Raw genomic sequence first — 26,575 nt, 5'->3', positions numbered from 1 at the left:
ATTTGTGTTCTCACATTAAAACACATTATAGGCCAGAAAATCAGAAATTCTCAGAAAGCGAGTTTATTCCTTCAACTATTTGTTTGGAATGAATGAGTGTTTTTTTTACCTTGGCATTCAAAAGTACATAAAGCGTATGGTCAGGATCGGTTTGTGCTCTCCACTGTAAAGCCTCTGTAAGGAACTGATGCTAAAAAAAGGCAAGTCAGACATTTCATCAACAATACCTTCAAACATATAACATTAATAACACATTAAATGATTGTGTCATGCCTGTGGCATGTGATTGTGCCATAATGATCATATTTCTTACCATCATTGTAGGCCACATACACAGCTGCATCCACACGAAAGCATTAAAATACCACACAGTGCATTTTACATAAACAGCTTAAAATAATCTGTATGCATTATTTATTTCCTGTTATATGGCCTCACAATACAATGCAAAATCTGAGTTTACCTTCCTGACCAGGTCTTGGTCTTCTATGAGTCCCAGATCTCTGCCTGCAGCCTGTGCAATTCTTTTCCCAGCAACCAAATTACCCACCATGATGGATGCAGGGCCGACACCGACTATGAAAGACATAACAGGACAGAACACTGTGAGAAAAATATCACATCGGACAGATTTTTTTTACCTCCAGATTTGAAGGTTCTCTCACCTCCAAGATCTCCATTTAATCCCTGCATACACACCTGGTTGTTTTTGACGTGGTTTGGGCATGTTGGTAACGCAGGTGTGGGGGCACATGAGGATGTTGCAGGGGTGCAGCGCCCCCTCCAGGAAGAGTTGCTTGGTGTCTGAGATGTGAATGCCCCCCAGGGGAGTTTTGGGTAGGGTGTTGGCAGGAACCAGTGCAAGACAATACAATCCCACCTGATGAATACTGTCAATTGCCTGAAGTCGAGAAACAATACACAAAACAACCAACAAATAAATAAAGCATACATAAAGGATTATCAAACATTTGTGTGTTAAACTAAAACAATCAAATAACTGTTGTATATAAGCAATAAGCCACTCAACACTTTGAATTTTCCATAGCACATATTGACAGCACAGTCACAGGTGTGTATTTATTGGCTAATGTACCAGAGCTTTAAGATGGTGCATCCGATCAAATTTTAAAGTATAAAACAATCTATTTTATAATTACTAGAATAAATATGTCTGTACCTGCAGAACCCGACTCATCCACTGGAAGCTGTCTTCTTCACTGGCATCAGGCCTTTGCTCAGCTACGATTACTATCCTCTCATCATAGAACACAGTCACTGAGAACACAGCAATTCTACAAAACACACACCCACACATCAGATTAATATCTATTCTCATTAAAACAAAGGTTAAGACTAAATTTCCCTCTGTATATTCAAAGGGGAACCCTCACCTGCCTCTGTACACAGTTTTGACTGGTTCCACTGCTAGTGCTGTCGCTACTAGATCGTCAGCGTTGTGACGACGACCACTAACCATTAGCAAGCCCTCATTCTTACCCACCACAAATATCAGACTACCCTGCGGAAGGAGGAGAGATGAAAAAATAGATTTTAACTAGGACTGACAATAGATTCAAATTTTTAATCACAATTAATCGCACCCTTTTTATCGTGAAATTAAGAATAGACCATTCACACTTTCATTTTAGAACATGAACAAAAAATTCACTGTGTATAGTTTGTGGACAATGCGCAAACAGCAAAGAACTTGCTTACATTTTAGATAAGTCAAGTTGCGATACCGAACAGGATCATGTTTGCGCATCAATATAACGGACTCACGCGTGCTTAAAGTAGCCTATGACTCCTGTATGTCACCGCAATCATCTTTACCTTGATTGCAATCCTCATCCATCAAAACATTACTAGCGAGACAGTGGTTTGCTTTATCCAGCTGAGAAATGTAGTTTGCGTATCATCTGGCCATACAGCAGTGGGATGTTTTGATGTTCCGTTCAGTCTGTATTTCACACAGCGCAATGCGTGAAGGCTCGCGCTCTTCAGAAACAATGACAGAATATGACAGTGCTCGGTGTTTAAAAGCGAAACACACACTGGAATGAATAATTCACTGAAAACGCAACGTGAATCTATTCTTTCTGCCATCTCTGATGTAATCAGCATGGTTTTGGACTGTTTTGGACTGATTGTTTGAATGATTGTTTGAATAAATTCGCTTCCTGGATTATTGGACTGAAAACTCAGAGTTCAGTGGCTAAAAATGATCTGATTGCAAACGGAGAAGCGAGATCGGGTTAAACGGTTTAAAATTTAAACTGTCCCTCTCTTGTTTTCCTCTTTCACACTCTTACCGGTCCAACAAAACCCAGCAATCCCGACCGCACAAATGGGATTTCACCAATAGGAGCACCACTAGCGTTGACTGGGATCACCTGTGAGATACCATAAAAATATGTTTATGGTACGCAATTCAGTACAAAGTTTTATAATCTTCAGTGTATGAGAGTGTTAAGTTGATCGTCATACCTCAAAGGTGTTTTTAGTGACTCCAGACAGGCCGTAATACATGGTTCCACCAGCACGAGAGTTCACCACGATCTCTCCGATCTCATCCGTCTTGCACAGCATGGGCGGCCCATCCGGTTTCACAATGCACATCAATGCTAAAGCACATCAATGCACACACATGCTGACTTCAGGCATGCACATATGATAATAACAGATTTTAAACTTTGAGTGACAATACCATAGTATTAACATAGTCTATACACACCCAAGGTAATATCATGATTCTTTTTTTAAGTGTAGACATGTGAATCACACGCATACAATTCAACACACACACACACACACACACACACACCTCCTGGCATGACATGTCCCACATCCTGGACGGTGAGAGCAGAGTTCTTGTCTTCAGTGTTGACCCTGATGACCCCATGACTCAGCCCAGTCATGGACAGGATGGCTCTCGCTGGAAGAGGTGCACCGGGGACCCCAGGCCTGGAGAAAGTTCACACAATCAGGGAACAAATGCTAATATATTTCATTTAAAATGGGATTGTCTAAAAATGATATACCTGCGAATGGCAACCGTCATGGCCTCAGGTGATGTAGCACACGGGCAGATGACCTCTGGCTTCAGACCATAAGCCTGGAATACGTTCAAAAATGCATCACATGATGAAACCGACCCTGAGCCAGAAACAGATACAGAGAGACAAAAAAAGTGAAATCGTTAAATATAAATATTAAATGAACATCATCTCCCGTGAAGTGTCTGCAGGAGGCCTGTTAGCGTAACTCACAAGGATTGGCTCCATCAGCAACAATTAGCATGCGCAAGGAGGCCAGACTGGTGTCTCTCTGATCTCGGTGAGCCATCATCGCCCAATGCAGGTCACGACACTTCACCAAGGCAATACGTGCTGTAGAAACACAGACGTTTATCATATCCAAACAAATGTGTGTAGACGACAGACAGATATTTGGTCTTGTACCTTTGTGTATGTGAACTCTCTGAACCCAGGACAGTGGACAGGCCTTCATTACTGCATATGGAACACTGATGGTGTGGATTCGGTTCATCACACTCTGAAACACACACACAGATGTTATTGGGGGAAAACTGCCCAGGTAAATTTTCACCCCAAAATTAAAAAAGAAAGAGCCTATTTTAAGACCATACGATAAAGCACATACCCTCTTACAATTCTCAGTAACCTCATTATCATTACTGAAAAAACTATCTATATTATTTATATTTACATTGCAAATAATACAAAAGTTCAAATCATTGTTAGGGATGCACGATATATCGGCCACCATATCGATATCGGCTTATATTAAAGCTGATAAATAATGGATTTTATTTCAGCTGAGACACTTCAGATGCGCACTGTTCGCCATGATGGTTTTGAATTGCTTGAAATATGATTAGAATCACTTCAAAAAAGGAAAATACAGTTAAGTGCAACATGTGCAGCGCAAGTCTGTCATATAGGCTACATAAAATTATAATGAGAACATCAATATAATTGTGTGCTTGGGACATGGATTTTAATGGTGAGACTTTTGTTTTTGTAATCAGCCTCTCAAAAATTATATAAAAACTTATCAGCCAATATATCGGTTATCGACTCACAAATATAAAGAATTATCGGTTATCTGCCAAAATTTTCATATCGGTGCATCCCTAATCATTGTAATATTTGATGCACTGATCTGAATAAATGTGTAGTAATAGCATTGATGACACATCCACATTTTGTCACTCACCGTGAGAACTCCATGCCACAAACCCATGTCCTTCTTAAAGTCCAAAACATTCACCAGTGTCTCACCTGCGTGCAGACGCATTCCGTTACATCTCCAAACAAACTAGCTAGTTCTTTGGTTTAGTGTAACTGCAACAAAAGGATGGTGTTTCCACAGCAACAGCATCACTCACCCTCACAGTAGTTACAGGCCTGAGTGAGTGACTGGCAATGTGTTAACATCGCAACTTTTGAAACCGCAACGCCCATCACTGTGCCCTCCTTACTGGCCTTATACTGCATGAGAGAAACAGATGAGGAGATTTACATGTATTCAACAAACATACACACACAGAATCACATGAAGCACATGATCTTACCTCTATGTATGCCGTGTCTGTGTTGGCTGTTGGGATATGAGGCTGCCAGTCTTTCGAAGGCTTCGTGAGGTATTTGGAGTCTGTCACCACCCACTTTAACCTGGGCCAGCCTGTCAGAAACCCAACTAGTATTAGATCCATCATAAAATTCTCATCACCGACTGGCTTTTGAAAAGAAATGGATGTAATTTGCATGTGTGAAGTCTCTGACCTTTAAACTGTAATATTTCTCCAGTGGGGGTCTTGGGTAAACCCTTCAAACAGATCTCACTGGTCAAAGCCAGACCCACCCCACAGCTACCTAGCAAAAAACCAACTTGGCTGCTACCCGCATCCTGTAAACACATGGAAAACATTTTGACCACAATAGCAACATGATTTGTTAGCACTCCATTTAGCTGTAGTGACTACCTTTCGGGATAGTGGAACCTCTATTGGCACAGGAATGACTTCTGCCAACAAACAGCCATAAAATGCGACCCAGAACATACCAGGGTCACTGTTAGGATACACCAGCGCCACCTGGGTCAATAACAAAACATTACTTGCAAATAATTAAAGTGCAACAGCAGCATTTTTCCAAAATAAAAGTTGCTTCTAACAATATATAATATACTAATATATGTATATGTATAATACTAATAGCAATGTGAAGTAAATGAGTGTTTACATCAGTATTGCATTTTTAAACAAAAACGAAAAATATAAATAAAAAAAATTCTTAATTGAAATAAGGCAAAAATAAATTAAAAAGTATTTAATAGAAATGTTAAATAGAAATGTTGCTGGGTTAAGGAAACAAATATGAGATGGAGGAAAAAATATTTGTCAATGCTTTGGCAGGAAAGCAAATGTTTTGCTTTCCCCCTCGAAACTTTGCGTTCCCTTGAAACTTTGCTGCTAAGTTTTCAGGGGAACGAAAAATGTTTTGCGAGCGAACACAAAGTTTCTCGGGGGAATGCAAAAGCATTAACTTAATATTTTTCCTACCAAGTCGTATTTTTTTCCCACCACCATGTCCCTTTAGGGGCTCCGTACTTTAGCAACTAACTAAAACAAAAGAACTTGAAGATCTAAACTGATTGAATTAAACTAAAAAAAAAAAAAGCTACAAAAATAAAATAAACATGACTAAAGCACATAAAATTGTTAAAGCAACACTAAGGAACTTTTCCTCTTCGGTCCCCCTACAGGTTGGAAGCGGAATTGTCCATTACCGCTGTCGTAAATAATTTCTCCGCCCGCAGCCTACCATCGCACGCACGCTCGCTGTTTATTCAGCACCGGCTTTGGAATGAACGATGTCCACAGACAAGGTAGAGTATGTTGCATGCTTTCATGAAAGTATGATGTTTTGCGACATCAGAAACGAAGAAAAACTAAATAATGACTATTGTAACGCTTGACGTAAAGCAAGTCAAATTTGTAGTTTTCTTATGTCTCATTCGAACTACAGAAACGCGACCCGGTTTGGCAAACTTGCATAGTGCGGTTATATCAGATATAGGGACGCAAAGCGAATCCAGAAGTGCCTTTCACCCTGTTACGACTTGATGAACCACTGATACGATTTTGGAAACATTATTTTAAGGTAAAAAATGTTCCTCAGTGTTGCTTTAAAACCTAAGCTAAAATTAAAAAAGAAAACTCAAAATATAAAAAACCTAAAAATATTGCTAAATATGATAAAAACATATTAATAATACTAAAATAACACTGGTTTATGTGCACAAACTTGTCATAAACACCTATAACTGAGATTTATATTAAGAGGAAATGATCTTAAATGACAAAGAGTTGTTTTGTTTTTTTACCCGGTCTCCTGGTTTGATGATCTGCTCATTTTTTGCTCCCAGCTTGTTGAGGAGAGTGTAGGCCAGCTTTACACTTCGACTCCACAGTTTCCCTGTCAATCACACACCAATCAGCCCATAGACCTTTCTTGCCAATCCCAGCATCTGCTTTCAATCAAGATAAGTGCTTTGCTTACCATACGTAAGTGTATAGAGTGGTTTTCCTGTGATATCCAGAGCTGTGAGGGCAGGGCTTTTGCCCTGTGTGGCACCCCATCGAGTTAATGCTGCCTGAAGAGCAGGAGGCCAGTTACTGACCACACCCAACGGCTCCCCCTTCACTGGGATTATCTGCCGACCTTCTGGCCTAGGGGTGTTAGGATCTGTCTGAGGAACTGAGGAGGAAGAAACACGTCGATCTACATTAATGCACCGTTCTTTCAGAGTGTGTCTGAGAAATGGCGAGGACTGAATTTATCCTGGAGTACCTTCCACGATCTCCTCTTGGTCGTCCATGAAGAACTCACTGAGTGGCGGGCGTTTGGGGCGTTTTAGCGTGTTTAGCAGCTGCTGGATCTTTGTGGACACACGACTGGACACCGGGACACCTACACCAGGATTGGGGTCAGGTAGGGTGGGATGAGACAGACGAACAAAGACACACTCCCGCACACTTTCAACTGAACTGGGAATTCGTAAATCACAACTAGACTATATGTGTACATGTATATACATGTTTTACACTCTCCTACAGTGGTATTTATCAGTCCTGGTCCAAAGATATCCTGATATACAATGGCTTATAGATCAAATTAAACTTTTTATTATTATTTAAAATTACAAACTTATTATTTAAATTATATATACACTACTATTTAAAAGTTTGGTGTCACTAAGATTTTTTTTTTTTTTAAAGAAATCAATAGTTTTAATCAGCAAGGATGCAAAAACAAATCTAGAAACTGTTTTCAACATTTAATAATAAGAAATGTTTCTTGAGCACCAATTCTTGAGCATATTAGGATAATTGCTGAAGGGACACTGAAGACGGGAGTAATGAGGAATAAATTATCACAGGAATAAATTACTATTTAAATTGGAAAAATATCTTGATTTTACTTAATCAGATAAATCTTAATGTCCCCAAACTTTTGAACTGTAGTGTATTATTACTTATTTATACTGATATATTTGTATTTATTCAATATAAAAAATAAAAAAAGACTTGTGCAAAAGACATATTGACTTTTTATCATACATATGTGGTGCTTTTGCATATTTCTGAACCTTCAGTCCTCATTTATTGTACTGCATAGAAGAGAGTGACCAACTGTAATGACATGAGGATGAGTCAATTATTTTCACTATTCCTTTAAATATCACTGGTTCACCTGTAAAGCATTCCTAATGTGTTATGAAGGATCAGGACTGAGTAAAAACCACATGTAAGCAGAGCTGGAGGGATGAGTGATCTACTATTATTTATTTATTTTCCTAAAAAAGTACAGGGTTTCACTCTGGTTCACACACTGGTTCATCTTTGTGTAACACATATACAGTATACAAACACAAACACACAGCTTTAAAGTCGACCTACAGGACGTGTCTAGACCAATCATTACCTCTGCCTATTCTTCTCACTGACAGAGAAAAGCAACATGACACAAGTGGATAAAAGGTAGAAAAGAAAAAAGAAACGGGATGCGATTAATGAAGCAATCATAAACACAGCATTCATAAAGACTTATTGAAATGTCCCTACTGAGATGTTAACACAAAGTTCTGAGAGACATGAGAAGAAAGTTATGAAAAGAGTATACATACATTTTCAGAGTATGTATGTCTAATGCAGCACACAACAAATACATGTTTCTCTTTTTATATCTCTTTCTTTTACTCTTTTTTCCCCTCTAAACACACACACACACACACACACTCAGTACCGTCTGCTGTCTCCATCATGCTGGACCGGCTCTGTCCTCGACTCATGCCTCGCACCACGGCGTTGGGAGGCAGATCCACACGAGAGCCTCTGGCCTGAGCTTGGGATGGCACATCAGGAGGCCCGACTCCTCCTCCTGGATCTGGTCAAAATAACACATATTACACACTCATAATCAACCCTCAAAGTTTTAAAGATATTTTACCCTTGCTCATAAAGGAATAGCTCACCTTTCTTTCTTACACGGAAAACAAAAGGAGAAATATAGTAGAATCATGTTTGAGGTGCTTTTTTAATCCAATAGTGAACTATTCCTTTAAGAGTCTGTGTAAAACTATGTCCATTCAGGACTGCTTTCAGTACATGCTTCCTTCAATTGCGTAAACTAGTGATAAGGCCAAAGATATTTGAAGGTAACATGAAATCAAACTATTTACTATTTAGTATTTACTTTGCTATTATTATATGGATTTCTTAAATACTTAATTCTAATTTATTAATCATTCTGTGTTCAAATGCTTCTATACAATTTCCTATATACACTTCCGTTTTGGGTCAGTAAGAGACACACACACACACACACACACATACATGCATATATACCTGTATATAAATAAATAATTTTATTCAGCAAATATTAAGCAGCACAGATGTTTTCAACACTGACAGTAATAAGAAATATGTATTTAAAAAAAAACAGCATATTAGAATGATTTCTGAAAAATCATGTGACACTGAAGACTGGAGTAATGATGCTGAAAATACAGCTTTGCCATCACAGGAATACATTATATTTTATAACACATATATTTTAAGTTCTATTTTAAGCACAATATTACTATTTTACTGTATTTTTGATTAAATACATCCATCCTTGGTGATCAAGATACTTATTTCAAAAACTCTCATATCACTCTGCAGTCTCTTTCTTCTCACATTATGAAGTAACGTAAACTCAAATTAATATTTAATGCTATTTGATTTAGTTATTTGCTAAGTAGACGTGTAATTTATGAGATACAGTCACTCGCTCTTCTTCTCGAACCTCTTCAGGGTGATACAATATTCATCACCCTGTCAAGGTTTATTTTGCCTTAATGATCGACTGACTGTATGTTATATCTTACATAACTGTCTCTGGTTTTACTGTGTCTCATCATCATCGTACATCATTGTTTTCATAATCTTTCTTTAAAATGAAAGAACTTTCTCTGCCTCTGTAGACCAAGGCTGTGAGGGCAGAGAAACGTATCATTAACCAAAAATATAACATCATAGCCTACAGAATATTCTGTTTCAAGTCTATTGCAAACATGAGTTCATTAGTTCCTCTTGGCTAACCCCACAGTCTGCATGCTGTCTACAGCTATTGTCTACATCTCTTAACAATTTCACACACACTCAGGGGTATGTCATGTGCAGGAAAAGCACACTCTCTGAATAAGTACAGTCTGGGATCAAGTGTGTATTAAGTCCTGAGATGATTAGTCCTGAACCACATAACAAGCTCAACCAGATCTCTGAGAACCTTTATTAATTTTTCATCAGCTCCTATGGACAGACCAATCATTCATAGGCTTTAAAACACACAGGTGGGGCAGAGGCTTAAGGGTGGAGCGTGTGGAGGGGGTAGATAATATTCGTAACTCACAACAAATCTTAAACACACAGGACAAGGTGAAAGATTTCTAACACTTGACTTTACCTCTTCCTATTCTTCTCACTGACAGTCACAAAAGATATAAATGAACAGAAAATAAACATTGGGCAGAAATAATGAAGCAATGAAAACACTTGCACAAAATGCCTGGTTAAGCTGCTAAAATTACTTAAAACCAAATGGTAAAATCTAAAGTGTATTTACAATGACACAAAGTGTGTGGGGGTAATGGTGACTCACCGATGCGTGTCTGAGCGAGGGCCTCGGCCAGGGCGGAGGGCTGGGAGTGGGAGTGGGGTGGGTGGGCAGGTGCGGGTGGAGGTGGGACCTGCTGAGACTGAGGCTGAGGGGCCTGGGTGGGCCGAGACTCCCCATGTGAGAGAGTGGAGGAGGCAGAGGAGGAGGTGGAGGAGCCGTGCAGAGAGCTATTAATCCAGGTGTCTGGAGACTGCTGAGGCCCCGCACTTTCACTTGACACGGCCTCATCATCAGAGGAAGATGAGGAGTCTGACAGAGAGAAAGAGAAATTAAAAGACAAGGAAGAGAATGATAGAATAAGTACAAGAAGAATAAAGGTAAGAAAAAAATAGTAAATGCAGTTGTCACAATACCAAAATATCAATACTTGCTACATTTTATAATTTTTAAACCACACCAAAAAATGAACACATATACATATTGAATTAATATAGGTTAAAGATTTAAAAAGTAACTAAAATTATAATAGTTTATAAGATATAAAAATTAGATAAACTTATTTATGAGATATACATAATTACATTTAAATGTAGCTAAATAAATGTTTAAAAAAAATGAAAAATACAAAAGAAAAGAAAAGAAAAGAAAGAAATCTGATTTAATTAAAAATTAAATAATGGGTGTAATCTTTCCTGCATGATTATTATATAAAATACATAAGGGTGAGGATTTGACGCTGTCAGAGTTTTACTGAGAAATACAAGTACTTTGCCATTTTAAACAGGAAAAGTGTAAGATCTCGATTAACTATTATTATCTATTAAATATAAGATAATATATATCTTCATTTCTTTATTTGGTGCTTGTATACATTACCAGGTGGGGTGCAGTTGTCAATTGGTGACTGTACATATGCGGACCGACGTTTGGTTGGCATGGGCAGCGCCATCTTTTCCTCTTTATGCTTGGCCAATGCTGCCTGGACTGCCTCAGTGTGGATATCTGAGACAGACAAAAAAAAAGACAGACAGTTTTGTTCCTAGGACATCTGCACTTAGTGTGATGTTAGCAGATGCCTCAGTAGATGATTTTATCCAAAGTGACAGGTAAAGTCAACCTTGAACATCCTGAGGCTAAATGCTTTGTTCCAGAGTACAAGACTGATTTGAATCTCATTAACTGACTGCCTTTATCTCGATTCAAATCAGTAACTTTTGTATTATCAGCAAAGCTTCTTAGCCAATAGGCAGTCACCCATCAGAGTGTTGGTACTAATTACACAACAAGGTCATGAACATGCTCTATGACAACAGTAGGACCGTAAAATATATATACACGTCTGTGGCGAGCAACTGAACAAACAACCTACACAATCAAATAAGCAAGCTACTATCTTTCTATTGCCACAAAGCACCAGAAATCCACAGTGACCCATTTCATCTAGGCAACCATTTTGTCCAAGCGTGGCTGCCGTGGCAGATGACTAAACAGTTCTTACAAGGATGTGGTCAGAGAACAGGCAAATATTACCATCTGCAGGGACTCTGTAAACCTCACACCCCATAAATCTCAAGTAAAGACTAGTCTATATACAGCTTAATGGAATTATATAACAACATTTTATAGGTGAAGTGTGTCGTTTGTTCAGTGTTGAAAAACGTTCTCCTATCCCAGTTTAAAGTGCAAAGACCACTATAAGTAACCCATATAAATAAGTTTATAAGTAAGCCTTGGGCTGTATATCCTCATTTTTGCTATTTTGTTTAGTGCCCCCAAAAAAAGAGTCAAACTCTGCACTGTAATAACGTAAAGAAAATGTAACAGAAAAAAAGTTGTATATGTTGTCAAGCTGTTCTAACCTGATCTGTAGCGTTCATCTCTAGTCCCGCTGCTTCGGTGTGGTCGCCGTGTGCGCCGGTGGCGTGAAGAGGAGGAGGATGAGTTTGACGGGCCAGGTTCAGGTTCAGGTTCAGGTTCAGGTTCAGGTGCCGAGGCGGAGGCGGAGCTTGGACCAGGGGACTGTGCATCATATGCCGGAGGCGGAGCCAAATCTGTAGAGATAATAAGAGTGAACTTCATTAAAACTGGCAGATGCAGTCAATGACTACAGAAAATGGGAAATATTAATACGAAGAACTGTGGTTTTCATCTCAAATATCTCCAGAATAAAACAACAATTCTATCTCACAACAGCGACTGACAATAAAATAATGTTTCATGCTGCAGTCCTATATTTGAGCAGTAGAAGGCAGCGCAGAGGGACTTTGGATGGAACCCTCAAGAGAAACAGCCTGAGAAGATGTTTCATAACCACATTATCATATGAGTCAGTGGACGACCAAGTAAAAAAAGGAGGAGGGTGAAAAAGCAAGGATATTTCTGTAATTCTTACTTTGTATTTGTGTCAAGTAGGGTGCTAAAACTTTGGCCCTCTTCTTCTCGTATCCTTTTTGTGTGATGTCACCTAAAAAATGAGAGATAATGTTAAATTACCAGTTAAAAACACGAACAGCATGAATTCAATTCATTTTTTTGTTCAAATGTCTTTGAACAGTCAGATAGATTGTGGTTTATATTTGCAGTTGATCTTGCAGTGTAATTTTTTAACATACAGTGGCCCCCAAAATGTCAAATTTGAATGACACTGCATTAGATCACAAAACATCCAAGCAATTGAAATATTTTGATTTTGCATAAAATAAAAATAATTATTTAAAATTGTAATAATATTTCACAATTTTTCTGATTTTACTGTGTTGGTAAGCATCAGAAAACATGCTCTGAAACCAAACCAATCCCAAACTTATTAATGGTAATGCTAAATAATATCAAGTATAATAGGAACGCATTATTGGAGTTGATGAAGGAGGAACAGTTGTTTAGAAAAACCTAAACACCGAAATCTTAAAAGATCATCACATTCTTACATTCTGACAGCCAAGTTGATTTGTGCGATTTAATGCTGGATTCTGCTTGTGAGTGTGAAAGAGAGCAGAATGTGTAATCTAGTGGGATTATGCAGGATGGAGAGAGCTTTGGTTATGATACGTGAGCAGCTCTAGCTCATTTCAACACATCCCCTAAAGGGGCAAGATTTCAAAAGAGATAACATGAAAATATTTATTATCCCATAGAAATCAGATTGGCCATTACGCTTAAACGTTGAGAGCAAACAGCACGGATTCATAAGGAGACGCCACTAAACAAACCATTCTTTCAAGAGCATTTTCCACATTAAAAGAAAAATGGAAAATAGAGAAGGAAGAGTCAACTCCCATAAGTAATGCATGAGGACCAAACCCAGCTGCACTATGGGATATTTTTAGCTTCAACAGACTGTTCTATCACATGTAGCTATGAAGGGGGTTATGTATATGTGTTCATTTTGTATATGATTATTTGAGTGTTATTCAGAAAGAATGTTTTGGACTGCAATAAATGGCACAAATAAATGCGCTCTTCCAATTCAACCGCAAACTGGACGGTTTTATTGGTGGCCTAAGGTGGTCCAGTCCACACTGAGGCTCAGATGGATTGTGATTGGTTGTTGGGGGAGTGATGATAATGTGAAGTGAGTGACAACAGACTAAGGCAGAAATCTACTTTTATCCTTGATCACTCACTCATACACGGCATGGCCAAGACTTAGACACTGTCAGTCCATGCAACTGTAAACCTGTAACATTTATGCTACAATACTACCTCAAAATCTTACTTCCAAAAATCATATTCATAATTCTAAATTTGGAATTTTATTACTGTTCCTTACTGTTCCTTTTTAAGTAATCTAGTAAAATTACCAGGATAACCTGCATGTAATCTGTACAATAATTTTAACATATAATCCAGACATTATGGCCAAAATGTAACCTTAATTCTGAATTTAATTTGCAAACCCTTGTTTTAACCCTTGTCTTGCAAACCTGTCCTGAAAAAAGGTAAATTTTTCCAGGACTACAACCCAAAACTGCACTGGCCTGAGATCCAAATCTTATTTTAACTAGAATCAATGTCATAAATCCACTCTGTAATCCAACCAGTCTGAACAGATTTTAAAACATTAGCCATCACTGGTGCAGATTTTCGGAAACTATTTTCAACTCATCCAGACTGCAAATCAGGGCAAAAATATGAGCAAAAATTATATTTGTATTGTATTCCGGCCATCTGAACTGAGCTGATAATCGAACATCAAGAGGGTTTGAAAATCGATTTAATCATGATAGCTCTGTAATCTTGTATTTGCAAGGCATTATGGGCAAAAGTCCTATGACAAGTGACCTTTTTTCAGTAAAGCAGTTTTTTCCTGTCATTTTTTATTTAGTTTATGCATACATAAACAACTACTGGCACGCATGCACAAACAGACAGAAACATAGGGATTTTTGGTTGTTGTTGTTGGTAAAAGAGGAGGTCACTCCTTTAAGAGATAAAGCTACATGAGTGTTATTGTCGGACTGTGATTATCAAGACAGAAAGCATATAAAAGCATATGCAAGTACAAGTAACCTAAATGAAAACTTTGAAAACAGCATGAAAACACCCTTAAAGGGGTGGATGATTATGTTTTCACTTTTTTAAATGAAAACAACCTTTGATACAAAATTACAAATCAATAAAATACATTTATTTTATTATTAAATAATGTTTTAATGTATATTACATTAAATGCGTAACATTAACATTACATATTTATCAAACGAAAAAAAAACGGCTTTAGCAAATAAATAAAAGATATGAACACTAACATTCAAATGTTTGGTGTCAGTAAGATTTTGAAAGAAGTTGTTTTTGAAAGAAGTCTCTTATGCTCACCCACGCTGCATTTATTTGCTCAAAATAAAGTAAAAACTTGAATATTGGGAAATATTTTTATTTAAAATTTCCTATTTTAATACATTTTAAAATGTAATTTGTAAAATGTATTTTTTTAAAGACACATTCCCTGTTATCATCAATGTTGAAACCAGTTGCTTAAGATTTTTGTGAAGATTTTTTGTGGAATGAGGAAGAGTGGAAGAGTTTGTTTGTTTCTTCAATGTTGCAAAAATTATGTTGATGTTAATGATTTCACATTAAGCATTTTCTGTAAAGATAAATACAATAGAGACTGAACCTTCTAGTCTCTCAGTGACTTTCTGTACAACAGACATGCACACCAGCTGCTCAGACTGTGGGAAAGATCTTGGATCTGTGTCTGAGTGAGTAGAGTGTATGTATGGAAAGAGAAAAAGATGGAGAAACAAATTAAAGGTTTTTTTTTTTTTTTATTGACTGAGAGAACTTGTCTCTGAGAGTCTTGTTCCTTTGAAAAGCATTAACTACCCATATCCACCCTCCCTCTTGTGTGCTGCATCACTGGCCCTGAAACACTATGACACAATGACTTTCTCACACAATGACTTTCACTCAAGACACAATACGGCTATCTCTCTATTGTGTCTACACACACACACACACACACACACACACACACACACACACACACACACACACACACACACACACACACACACACACAGCCTTGGTTACCCACCACCAGATGGTGACTCACCATTCAGCAACTTCCAACACTGTATCACACTGTCCTGAAGTTGAATTTCACTGCCCCTCTTTCCTGTTCTTTTGTCCACATCCAACATTCTGTCTCTCTTTACACACACACACACACACACACACACACACACATTTCCTTTCCCTCTGGATGATGTCATGTTCTCCAGTGCTAAATCTTCTACCCTATGACATGGTTTCCTGTTCTGCTGAGAACATAAAAACAGACTGTGAGAGACAGAGAGAAACAGAGACAGACAGAGAGTGACAGAGAAAAAGACACAACAGGGAGTTCAGTTCATTCTTATCTGTTCATGCCTCTTTCTACATTATACAACCAGATCCACAAACCGGCTTTGAAAACTTGCTAATGGAAACAGTAAAGTCAGGGTTACCAGGGTGTGTGCATGCAGGTGACAACAAGACTCAGATTACCACTTCACACACCTGGGAACATGCCTTGTCAGGTGTAACCTTCTTAATTCACTTTGCAATACAGTATAGAATGATCTGACCTGTGTTTACAGTGTGGTTTACCATGTGCAAGAGTAAATAAGGAAAACAAAGTTTACTTTTAGGACCTTATAATTCTGCATAATGACATTATTTTAGGGACAATTAAGCACATTTTAGTCCTCAATTCTCATTACAGTAATGTGAAATTCAGTCTCAATCTAATTATTGTAACAAATAATTAAAATGTATAATTTATACAAGTATTTTGTATAAAAATGTAAAGCATGTCAAAACAGCATTAATATTGCATTTGTTGTACTGCATTTAAAATCATTGCAAAATACTTTTTTTCACTATAATACAGTAAAATAATGATTGTAAAAATAAATAATTACAGTTATGAGAATAATTGTTTAAAAAAATTATGAGAAAGAACATATCAAATAATTTTCCTGAAAATAAATGTCACAATGCAAAAAACCCCGAATGGCCTTAGTAGTCCGTATAGAAAGGAATATTATTTTATTTTATTTTGGGGTAAAATGTGACTTTGACATTCTTTACAGGTTTTGTGAGATTTATCCCCTTTCTAAGACAATCATCCCTGTACTAATGCTCATAACTTAAAGTTAGGGATTTGAACCAACCCCAAAACATAAGTATTACATTTTGGCACATTGTTTATGCTTTGAACATGAATATTACCACAAATCTGTTGGCTTGTTGAGTAAGGTGTCACTGTTTCCTGGCAGATAATAAAACAGGCAAAAAATATTCCCACAGACTAAGACTGAAGGAGCCATATATGGGGACCATATTATCATAAAGACTCGACTTGGGCTAATAAGCAACCACCTAATAGCCACCGCCCAGAATAACCACCTAACAACAATACAAAAAACATTCAACACATTTTCAACTACGTAGTAACACTCTAGCAAACAATCATAACCCTCTATCATTGTGGCAGCAAGATTTGTGCAGGAAAGCACCATTCAGCCTGTCTCTAGCTATTATCACAATTATGCTGTGACACAAAAATTACACATTTCACCTTTCAGCAGCCCTCTAATAAAGGTCATACTATGCGGTGTGAGTAATACGGTTAAAAGGTTTTATGTCATGCTGTTGGGTTTTAGCTGTTCTTGTGGCATATGTGCTTCTTAATGCTTTTAGCTTTATTTGTTATGAATGAGAACAGCCTAAGGCAAACTCAACTGTTACCATAGCAACTATGACTCTAAATAAAACCCACCCAAATACACACACAAATATACATACCAAAACAACACAAAAGCCTACTCAGACAATAAGACATTATTTATGCATGTTTGGAGAAATCATTTTAGCCATAATAAAAGAACAGGAACGCTCAAAATTGCTGTGTGAATGTAAGACCGGAAACAGTTTACACAAATGCAAATGTACACTCCTGCGTTGCACTTGTGCTAACAAACCTTAGTACTCATGGGGCCATTACAGTTACCTTAAAGGGGTGGTTGATTATGATTTCACTTTTTTAACTTTAGTTAGTGTAATGTTGCTGTTTGAGCATAAATATTTTCTTTTACAGAAATCGCTTTTTAAGGACTACAACAAACGGCTGGTAGGGACTACAATGAGCTTCTTCATGGGTTAGTGACATCACTACCCTAAAATTTACATTCATAGATTATCATGACAGAGTATACTATTCAATGACTAGAACAAATTAATTCCACATCAGCTACATAAATTCATTAACTAACCAATCAGACATGTCCTGTTGCATTCTACATGTTGTCACTTCTTCTCAAGTCTGTCCATCTTCCAAGTCTCCAGTTTGAACATAAAAGACTAAATGTTTTTTACATTTTCAGTGCGTGTCTGTGTGAAGTAATTGGAGCTGCTAACAAGCTCCGCCCTCTGTGCTGGGAGCAGCAGCTCATTTGCATTTAAAGGGACACCAAAAATGGTGCGTTTTTGCTCACCCTCAAAAAGTGACAATTTGAACATGCTATAAAAATATCTGTGGGGTTTCACATACACACCCTGGGGACATCAGAGACTTATTTTACATCTTGTGAAAAGGGCATTATGGGACCCCTTTAAAAAATGTCTGTGGCATTCAACTTTATTTGTCATTACTCAGACTTGCTACTAACATCTTGTTATTAACATCCACTTCACATTTACATTCAGTCCTTTAGCAGATAAAATGCACAACTCAGATCTTTGATTTGCACCAAGAATGATTACTATATTCATATACGTTATTTACATATATAAATAATATCCAAAAATATGGTACTTTTTGTTACTTAGGACTTCAGACCACATAAAGAGTCTAACTCCAATTCTGAAACTTTCAAACATACATTAACATAGCCGAGAATAGCTGTGTTATAATATACAAATGAATTATTCATACCATTCATAGTCACGTAAGCTCTAGTTAAGTGTTACCTGAGTGGTAAGTGTTATGAGAGAGATATTTAAGCTCCAACTGGCAATTTGGAAAACTCTGCTCTCTGAATGAATATAGTGTGTGTAAAGTGTGCATCTCTTCTTTTTCGAGCCTGATGTCCATCACACACTGGTGAATAATTCAGTTAGTGAGGAACCCATATCGCAAGCAAAAGATATTAACTATTAACATGTCCTGTGTGGTGTGCGCTTAAGAGCGAGCAAGCTAGCTAGCTAGGCAAACAAGGAGTTTTTTTAAAGGATGGGATAAGGATGGTGGGAAAGAGGAAAAAAGAGAGATCGTGGGAGAGACAGAGCAACATGTTAGAAAGCTTTCTGTGAATCATGGGTAAATGAGTATATTTGCTTCCCGGTGCTCTGTGACCTAGATTAAAATAATCTCTCTCTTTCTGTTTTGTCCCTAGGTCTCTCTCTCCCACTCTGTCTCTCTCTCTCTTTTTCTTTACAACTCAAAAAACCTGCCTGTCCTCCTACAGTCACAGTGGGTGCTTAAGCTACTGAGGTTACCTGAACAGATGCACACAATCAGACATTATACAGTTAGTCCAAGCCTCTTTAGTTTAAGTATATGCTGACCAGCTATGGAAGAGGATTTCCACACACACAGCTCATTTGATCAGCTTAAGTGCATAAAAGCGTCTGAGTATGTGCTGGGAATTCAAGCAGAGATCACGACTGCTCAGCCCTGATGCTTTCAATGGTGCTCATTGTGTGTGTGAGTGTGTCAAAACCTCCTATCTCCACCCCTCTTCCTCTGTCACAAAGACACACACACACATAGAGACAAACTCTTTCATTCACAACACACGTTCATTACAAATAACGAATATGTGCTGATGGTGCAGTCTCTAGACTCATCTTGTTACTGTAAACAAATACATGCATGTGATTTATTGCTTTCATATTTATAATATATAAGTAGAGTATATGCCTTAATTTGCATAATTTACAGAGCTCAACAATGCTCAGCTGTCTCATAATGCTAGACCAGGAAAAAAATAATAAAAAAATTTAATTTATTTTTTTAAATGTATGCACAAATATATGTAAGGATATTTTTATTAAATATTAAGGCTTTTTAAACATTATGATTTCTTTACAAAATATATATTTTCCAATTTTTTTTTATTAAATCATCTTTTTACAGCAATTTGTCGTTGAATATCCTCCTATATCTCACATTGAAATATGTCACTTTACAGAAGTAAAATGGGCAGTAAATGCACTTCCACAGAGAGGGAGAATTATACTGTATAAATTAATGATTCATACCATCCTCTGTCACCTGTGTGGTACATGTACAAAAAAAGTGTTACTTTAGTATAATTTATATACTATTCTAGTTTTTATTAATATTTTGGAATAGTCTTTATTATATTTTCCATTTTTTTATTTTAATTTTAGTTAAAGTTTTAGTAATTTTGTTGTGTATTTTATCATTATTATTATTAGTTTTTTATATATCCATGTAGTTCTTATTCATTTTTATTTTACTTTCATTTACTTTTAGTTATTTTAGTACTTCAAGTTAAACTAAAAAAAAGAGGTTATTATCTTAGCTACTAGCTGAAATAAAATAAGTCAAAACAAATTTATACCAATATATTTTATTTTGTTTGTTCACGTTTAGTTTATTTCAAGCACTGTAAAGGTTTTTGTTCACGTTTATTTTATTTCAAGCACTGTAAAAGTTTTTTCCCCACATGGTTTTAGCTTTAGTTTTAGTTAACCCTGATCCAAAAAGCAATTGCATGAATACATATCCAATCATATTTTACAGTACAGTAAAAACTGTTACTATTCATGCAAATGTGTTAATAATGTCATAACACATTATTCTGCTATTAAAACAATAAAAAGCCTGCCATCTCAGCAGGATAGAAATAACAGCAGCTCTATATAAAAATCGTCTATGGCCGTACTTCTACTATGTCTGAACTCAAACAAAAATCATCAGCAGAAGTGAGCTGGAGGTAGTCACCACTAAAGAGGTTTACTACTCCCACTGGTCCTTCAGAGATTGACATAAAGAGTCTTTCATTGTGACATTTTCTTTGTGCTGTCACCTATAAAGTCTTCAGTGCAAAGGACATAAGATATGGGCGTGACGCTAAACATATGCTCATATACATGACAAACATTTCTATAAAGCAAACCTCGCTACTTAATTAAAAAGTCAGTTTTAACTGTATTCTAAGGGCTGCAGCAGGCATCTCCTGTCTAAGAGCCAAAAAGTGAGGACTGTAGGTGGGGATTGTGAGTTGTGCCAGGACTGCATTGTGGGCATTGAGAAACAGATACGCAGTCTTAGCATAACACACATAAACATAATATATAATAGGAAAGAAAGGATGAATAAAGTGGGTGTATGTTTGCAAAATTGCACCAGCAAGGACACAAGATGATGTTCACAACTGCCATGGAATCCAAAAACACACCGACCATAGTAAGTGAAGCCAAAAGCAAACTAGTCCATCATTTGTAATCTGCCTCCAGGTGCTCTCTTGATTGGCTGTGTGGGAGACATACTGAGAATGAATCCAGGCTGCACTGATGGCAGATCAGCTGTTATGCCAAACAATTCTCTGATGCAGAGATTAATGAGAATCTCTTTTTATATTTGGGTAATGCTGTTTAAGATATTGTTTTGCTCTTCTGAATCTTTCACACACCACTGCTGAAAGGCTTATATAACACATAAGGATGACTAAACACACACACAAACAAACCCGAGCCCCTTCTGCAGTGAATCACAATGACAATAACGGCACACTGAAATGTAAACAACCACACGCACATCTGTGTTATAATTCTTCAATGTATTTCTTTTAGCAGAGGTTTAGACACACCATTCATGCTGTAAACCATTTGAAATGTTAAATAAAGAGTAATATTTTATTTATATCAATTTCATACACATCCATATATACTGCATTATATTGATGCTATTCATTTAAAGGCCCAGAAAAAAGTTTCACACTCTATGCCAAGTTCCATTGTTTGAGTGAGTGATGTCCTATGGCAAGCTGTTTAAACATTTATTCCTTAGAACAAGTTTCTATTTTTATGATACTATTTATTACAAGTAATTCAGTAGTGATTTGTATATTTGTCAAATTTGCAATTGACTATTTTCTAGACACTAGTACTTACTGGATATAAACTGCAAAAATTTTGTCAGTGATTTCTATGGTGGTCTGTGGTTGGGATGTTGACAGTCCACTTCTGTTTAACCTGCATTTATTTCATAAAGATTATTTAGAAATAATATTCTTAACTAAATAATTGAATACCATGGAATAAGAATTACCTTGTTAGTAAGTGTTTAAATAGCTTGCCATACCTACCTGACCTCTCATTGTATCTTATAGCCTATGGGTGTTGATTGTTTATGGGGGAAAAATGAGTTTCGGTCTATTAATAGCGCTGTCAGTGTGTCAAGCAGGAGCCTACACTTATTAATAAAGCATCGACCATTAAAATATACGTTAGTTTACCCAATATAGATTGACCATAAAGAGAATACCTATATTAGCCTATATTGTAATAGGCTGCTGAAGCTATTGTTTTAAAACTATTATACATATAAATATTATTCCCAATGACAGTAAATACCAACTATAGGCTACAACTGACACTGAATACTAGTAGTTGATGAAGTCTGTAGCCTAAATATGAGGACACATGCAGAATATCCATGGCCTGTAGGCTAAATAATCACATAAATACGTCCAGCGCTTCACAGACTCGGTGTTTTTGTTTTGCACAACATAACAGTAAATAAGGAAACATATTAGACCAATGTCTAGAGAGCAAAACGAAGCTGAACAGACGTTTAAAATGCAGATAAACGCGACGTTGAACCAGTGAGATGCAGAAAAAGAGGTCAGTATGTTTCCGCGAGCGGCGGCGACATTGAAGCATCATCAGCTCGGAACCTGTGTGTGGATGCTGTTATTGAGGATGCACGACTGAGCCTGTCAAATCAACACACATCTATGCAAACGCACGCATTCAAACAAGAGAGGAAAAGCCCTTGTTGTTTAAAGGCTTACCCTCCGACAGCTCCAGGTCCAGCTCAGCGAGCTGCTCCCGGACCTCTTGGGGGAGAGCGGACACATCCACACCGCGCTCCGCCATTATGGCCACAAACCGGGGGAAAGAACGGCGCAGAAAGGTTTACCGACAACAAAAATGCCCGTGTCCTCCTCACAGTGAATAACAAATGGTATTAGACAGCAGACCGAGCTCCATCATCTCCGCCATGCAGAGAGAGAAATCCCAACCGATGGGAAGAGTCACATGACCAGGGCTCGGGATGAGGAGCCTGAGCCTGTGGTCAGAAGCCGTGGCGATTTTGCTCCCTCTGCTGTGGTGAGAGAGAATCTTTATCCAATGCAATCTCTTGAACAACTATGGTTAAAGAAATGGCTTCCACTAAAATGAAAATTCTGTAGTTATTTACTCACTTGTGTCTTTCTAAATCCGTAGGTTGTCATTTCTTTTGTGATGCACAAAAGGAGACATTTTGAAGAGGCTTCACGCAGACCTTTTCCTTGCAAGGTTAGTTCATTGCAACCAAGACTATCAAAAAAGAGTTTATATAGATTATAAACGACATAAGGGTGAATAAATAATAGCATAATTTGATTTCTGGGTTAACTATTCCTTTACACTGATTTTTTTTTACTTGTTTAAAGGGATAGTTATTATGGGTGATGGCTATGGCAAGCCGTTTTAACTTTTATTCATTTCCAGGATATGAATTGTTGATATCAACAATTCAATTTTCACTAGTTAAAATTATAATTGTTGATATCAGGAATAATGTTTCTACTAGTAACAATGGCAATTTTTGATATCAGGAATTACATTTCAACTAGTAAAAATGTTCATTCTTGATATCAACAATTTAATTTTAACGAGTAAAAACTATAATTCTTGATATTAACAATTGAATTTCAACTAGTAAAAACTATAATTCTTGATATTAACAATTTATATCCTGAGAATGGCAATAGGCAAGCCGTTTTGACTTTTAATCATTCGCAGGATATGAATTCTTGATATCAACAACTAAATTTTCACTAGTTAAAATGGTAGTTATTGATATCAGGAATTAGATTTCTACTAGTAACAATGCCAATTTTTGATATCAGGAATTACATTTCCACTAGTAACAATGCTAATTCTTGATATCAGCATTTACATTTTCACTAGTTAAAATGATAATTCTTGATATCAACAATTGAATTTCAACTAGTAAAAACTATAATTCTTGATATCTGTAATTGTATTTTCACTAGTGAAATGTCACCATAGGCTGCCATTCAAAATCCATTGTTGATATCAAGAATTGATTTCTTACTAGTTAAAATTCCAGTTTCACATATCAGAAATACAATTCTTACTAGTAAAAACCTTTATTTTTGATATCAAGAATTCAATTGTCTCTAGTTGAAATGTCTATTCTTGATATCAACAATTTAATTGCTACTAGTAACAATGTTCATTTTTGATATCAATAATTCCATTTTCACTAGTGACAATGTTAATTTCTGATATTATGAATGTGATTGTTACTAGTAAGAAAGCCATTTTAGATATCTGAAATTATATTGATATCAGAAATACATTTTCAGATATCAAAAATGAAAAATTGTACTAGTAGCAATTAAATTGTTGATATCAAGAATAGACATTTCAACTAGTGACAATTGAATTATTGATATCAGTAATTGCCATTTTTACTAGTAACAATGTAATTCTTGATATCAACAATTATATTTCTACTAGTAAGAAATCAATTCTTGATATCAACAATTGATTTTGAATGGCAGCCTATGGTGACAATTCACTAGTGAAAATACAATTGTTGATATCAACAATTAAATTGTTGATATCAACAATTACATTTTTGATATCAACAATTACATTTTTGATATCAAGAATTGAATTGTTGATATCAAGAATTGAATTGTTGATATCAAGAATTTAATTGTTGATATCAAGAATTTAATTGTTGATATCAACAATTCATATCCTACATGTGTTTTAAATGTTAAAAGGGCGACAAAACTATTACAGATATCAAAAATTTATTTCTTACTAGTTAAAATTCTGAATACACATATCAGAAATACAATTCTTACTAGTAAAAACCTTTATTTTTGATATCAAGAATTCAGTTGTCACTAGTTGAAATGTCTATTCTTGATATCAACAATTGAATTGCTACTAGTAACAATGTTCATTTTTGATATCAATAATTCCATTTTCACTAGTGACAATGTTAATTTCTGATATCATGAATGTGATTGTTACTAGTAAGAAAGCCATTTTAGATATCTGAAATTATATTGATATCAGAAATACATTTTCAGATGTCAAAAATGATTTTTTTTACTAGTTGCAATTCAATTGTTGATATCAATAATATATATTTCAACTAGTGACAATTGAATTATTGATATCAGTAATTCACATTTTTACTAGTAACAATGTAATTATTGATATCAAAAATTATATTTCTACTAGTAAGAAATCAATTCTTGATATCAACAATTGATTTTGAATGGCAGCCTATGGTGAGATTTCACTAGTGAAAATATAATTACAGATATCAAGAATTCAATTGTTGATATCAAGAATTACATTTTTGATATCAAGAATTAAATTGTTGATATCAAGAATTCAATTGTTGTCAAATTGATATCAAAGGGATAGTTCACCCAAAAATGTTGAACACAAATGTCAGTAACCAGACAGTTGTCGGCACCCATTGACCTGCATTGTAGGAAAAAAAAATATATATATATATGGGTCCCATCGGTGAACATGATTTCACTAAGTACCACATGTTCCTGGATCAACATCTTTGTTGATCCTGGAACAACTTTCCAATCAACCAATCAGATTTGAGGGACAAGTTTACAGTTTATGTCAAGTTTAGGCTTAGAACCAGGGTGCTTCAACATTTAGGCTTCAACGTCAGTGTTACTCACCTATCATTTTCCTCTGATTTTAGGGAAAAGTTATGGGTAGGGTTAGGTTTAGGGGTAGGGATAGGGATAGGGTAAGGACTAAATTTTGGGACAGGAATGTTATTCCAGGATCAACAAAATATGTTGATCCAGGAACATGTCTTACTTGGCAAAATCACGGTGACCCGTGATTTCACCAAGTACCACATGTTCCTGGATCAACATCTTTGTTGATCCTAGAACAACTTTCCAATCAACCAATCAGATTTGAGGGACAAGTTTACAGTGTATGTCAAGTTTAGGCTTAGAACCAGGGTGAGATGCTTCAACATCAGTGTTATTCGCCTATCATTTCCCTCTGATTTTAGGGAAAAGTTATGGGTAGGGTTAGGTTTAGGGGTAGGGATAGGGCAAGGACTAAATTTTGGGACAGGAATGTTATTCCAGGATCAAGAAAATATGTTATTCCAGGAACATGTCTTACTTGGCAAAATCACGGTGAATGGGTGCCATCATATGGCAAGCCGTTTTAACTTTTATTCATTTCCAGGATATGAATTCTTGATATCAAGAATTAAATTGTTGATATCAAGAATTCAATTGTTGATATCAAAAATTAAATTGTTGATATCAACAATTACATTTTTGATATCAAAAAATGTAATTGTTGATATCAACAATTTAATTCTTGATATCAAGAATTCATATCCTGGAAATGAATAAAAGTTAAAACGGCTTGCCATATGATGGCACCCATTCACCGTGATTTTGCCAAGTAAGACATGTTCCTGGAATAACATATTTTCTTGATCCTGGAATAACATTCCTGTCCCAAAATTTAGTCCTTGCCCTATCCCTACCCCTAAACCTAACCCTACCCATAACTTTTCCCTAAAATCAGAGGGAAATGATAGGCGAATAACA

General features: G+C 36.4%; 1 protein-coding gene across 3 annotated transcripts in view; it reads right to left on the bottom strand.

Moving 5' to 3' along the window:
* The window catches only part of dip2bb (disco-interacting protein 2 homolog Bb), a 34,785-nt gene extending 11,764 nt beyond the window's left edge, over positions 1-23,021 (bottom strand). Inside the window, exons 1-28 of one of the 3 annotated variants that reach the window (XM_084128547.1) lie at positions 22,724-23,021; positions 12,586-12,657; positions 12,053-12,244; positions 11,070-11,195; positions 10,236-10,502; positions 10,041-10,058; positions 8,337-8,477; positions 8,016-8,033; positions 6,882-7,001; positions 6,591-6,788; positions 6,415-6,506; positions 5,012-5,122; positions 4,812-4,935; positions 4,601-4,710; positions 4,415-4,517; positions 4,243-4,307; positions 3,465-3,558; positions 3,273-3,392; positions 3,045-3,159; positions 2,828-2,967; positions 2,491-2,627; positions 2,316-2,396; positions 1,395-1,522; positions 1,181-1,295; positions 700-901; positions 464-576; positions 314-337; positions 110-190 (exon numbers count right to left, since the gene is read on the bottom strand). In XM_084128547.1, the coding sequence (XP_083984673.1) occupies positions 110-190; positions 314-337; positions 464-576; positions 700-901; positions 1,181-1,295; positions 1,395-1,522; positions 2,316-2,396; positions 2,491-2,627; positions 2,828-2,967; positions 3,045-3,159; positions 3,273-3,392; positions 3,465-3,558; positions 4,243-4,307; positions 4,415-4,517; positions 4,601-4,710; positions 4,812-4,935; positions 5,012-5,122; positions 6,415-6,506; positions 6,591-6,788; positions 6,882-7,001; positions 8,016-8,033; positions 8,337-8,477; positions 10,041-10,058; positions 10,236-10,502; positions 11,070-11,195; positions 12,053-12,244; positions 12,586-12,657; positions 22,724-22,808 (3,192 nt within the window). In that variant the 5' untranslated portion in view covers positions 22,809-23,021. The remainder of the gene's footprint in view (positions 1-109; positions 191-313; positions 338-463; positions 577-699; positions 902-1,180; positions 1,296-1,394; positions 1,523-2,315; positions 2,397-2,490; positions 2,628-2,827; positions 2,968-3,044; positions 3,160-3,272; positions 3,393-3,464; positions 3,559-4,242; positions 4,308-4,414; positions 4,518-4,600; positions 4,711-4,811; positions 4,936-5,011; positions 5,123-6,414; positions 6,507-6,590; positions 6,789-6,881; positions 7,002-8,015; positions 8,034-8,336; positions 8,478-10,040; positions 10,059-10,235; positions 10,503-11,069; positions 11,196-12,052; positions 12,245-12,585; positions 12,658-22,723) is intronic. The other 2 variants (XM_084128548.1, XM_084128549.1) reach the window with 2 other exon arrangements.
* Between the last annotated feature and the right edge of the window lie 3,554 nt (positions 23,022-26,575).

The sequence above is a fragment of the Abramis brama genome (assembly GCF_963993115.1).
Source record: "Abramis brama genome assembly, chromosome: 11".
NCBI classification, from domain to species: domain Eukaryota; kingdom Metazoa; phylum Chordata; class Actinopteri; order Cypriniformes; family Leuciscidae; genus Abramis; species Abramis brama.
Note: the sequence above shows the minus strand (reverse complement) of the source record. Positions and strands in the feature narration are given on the sequence as shown.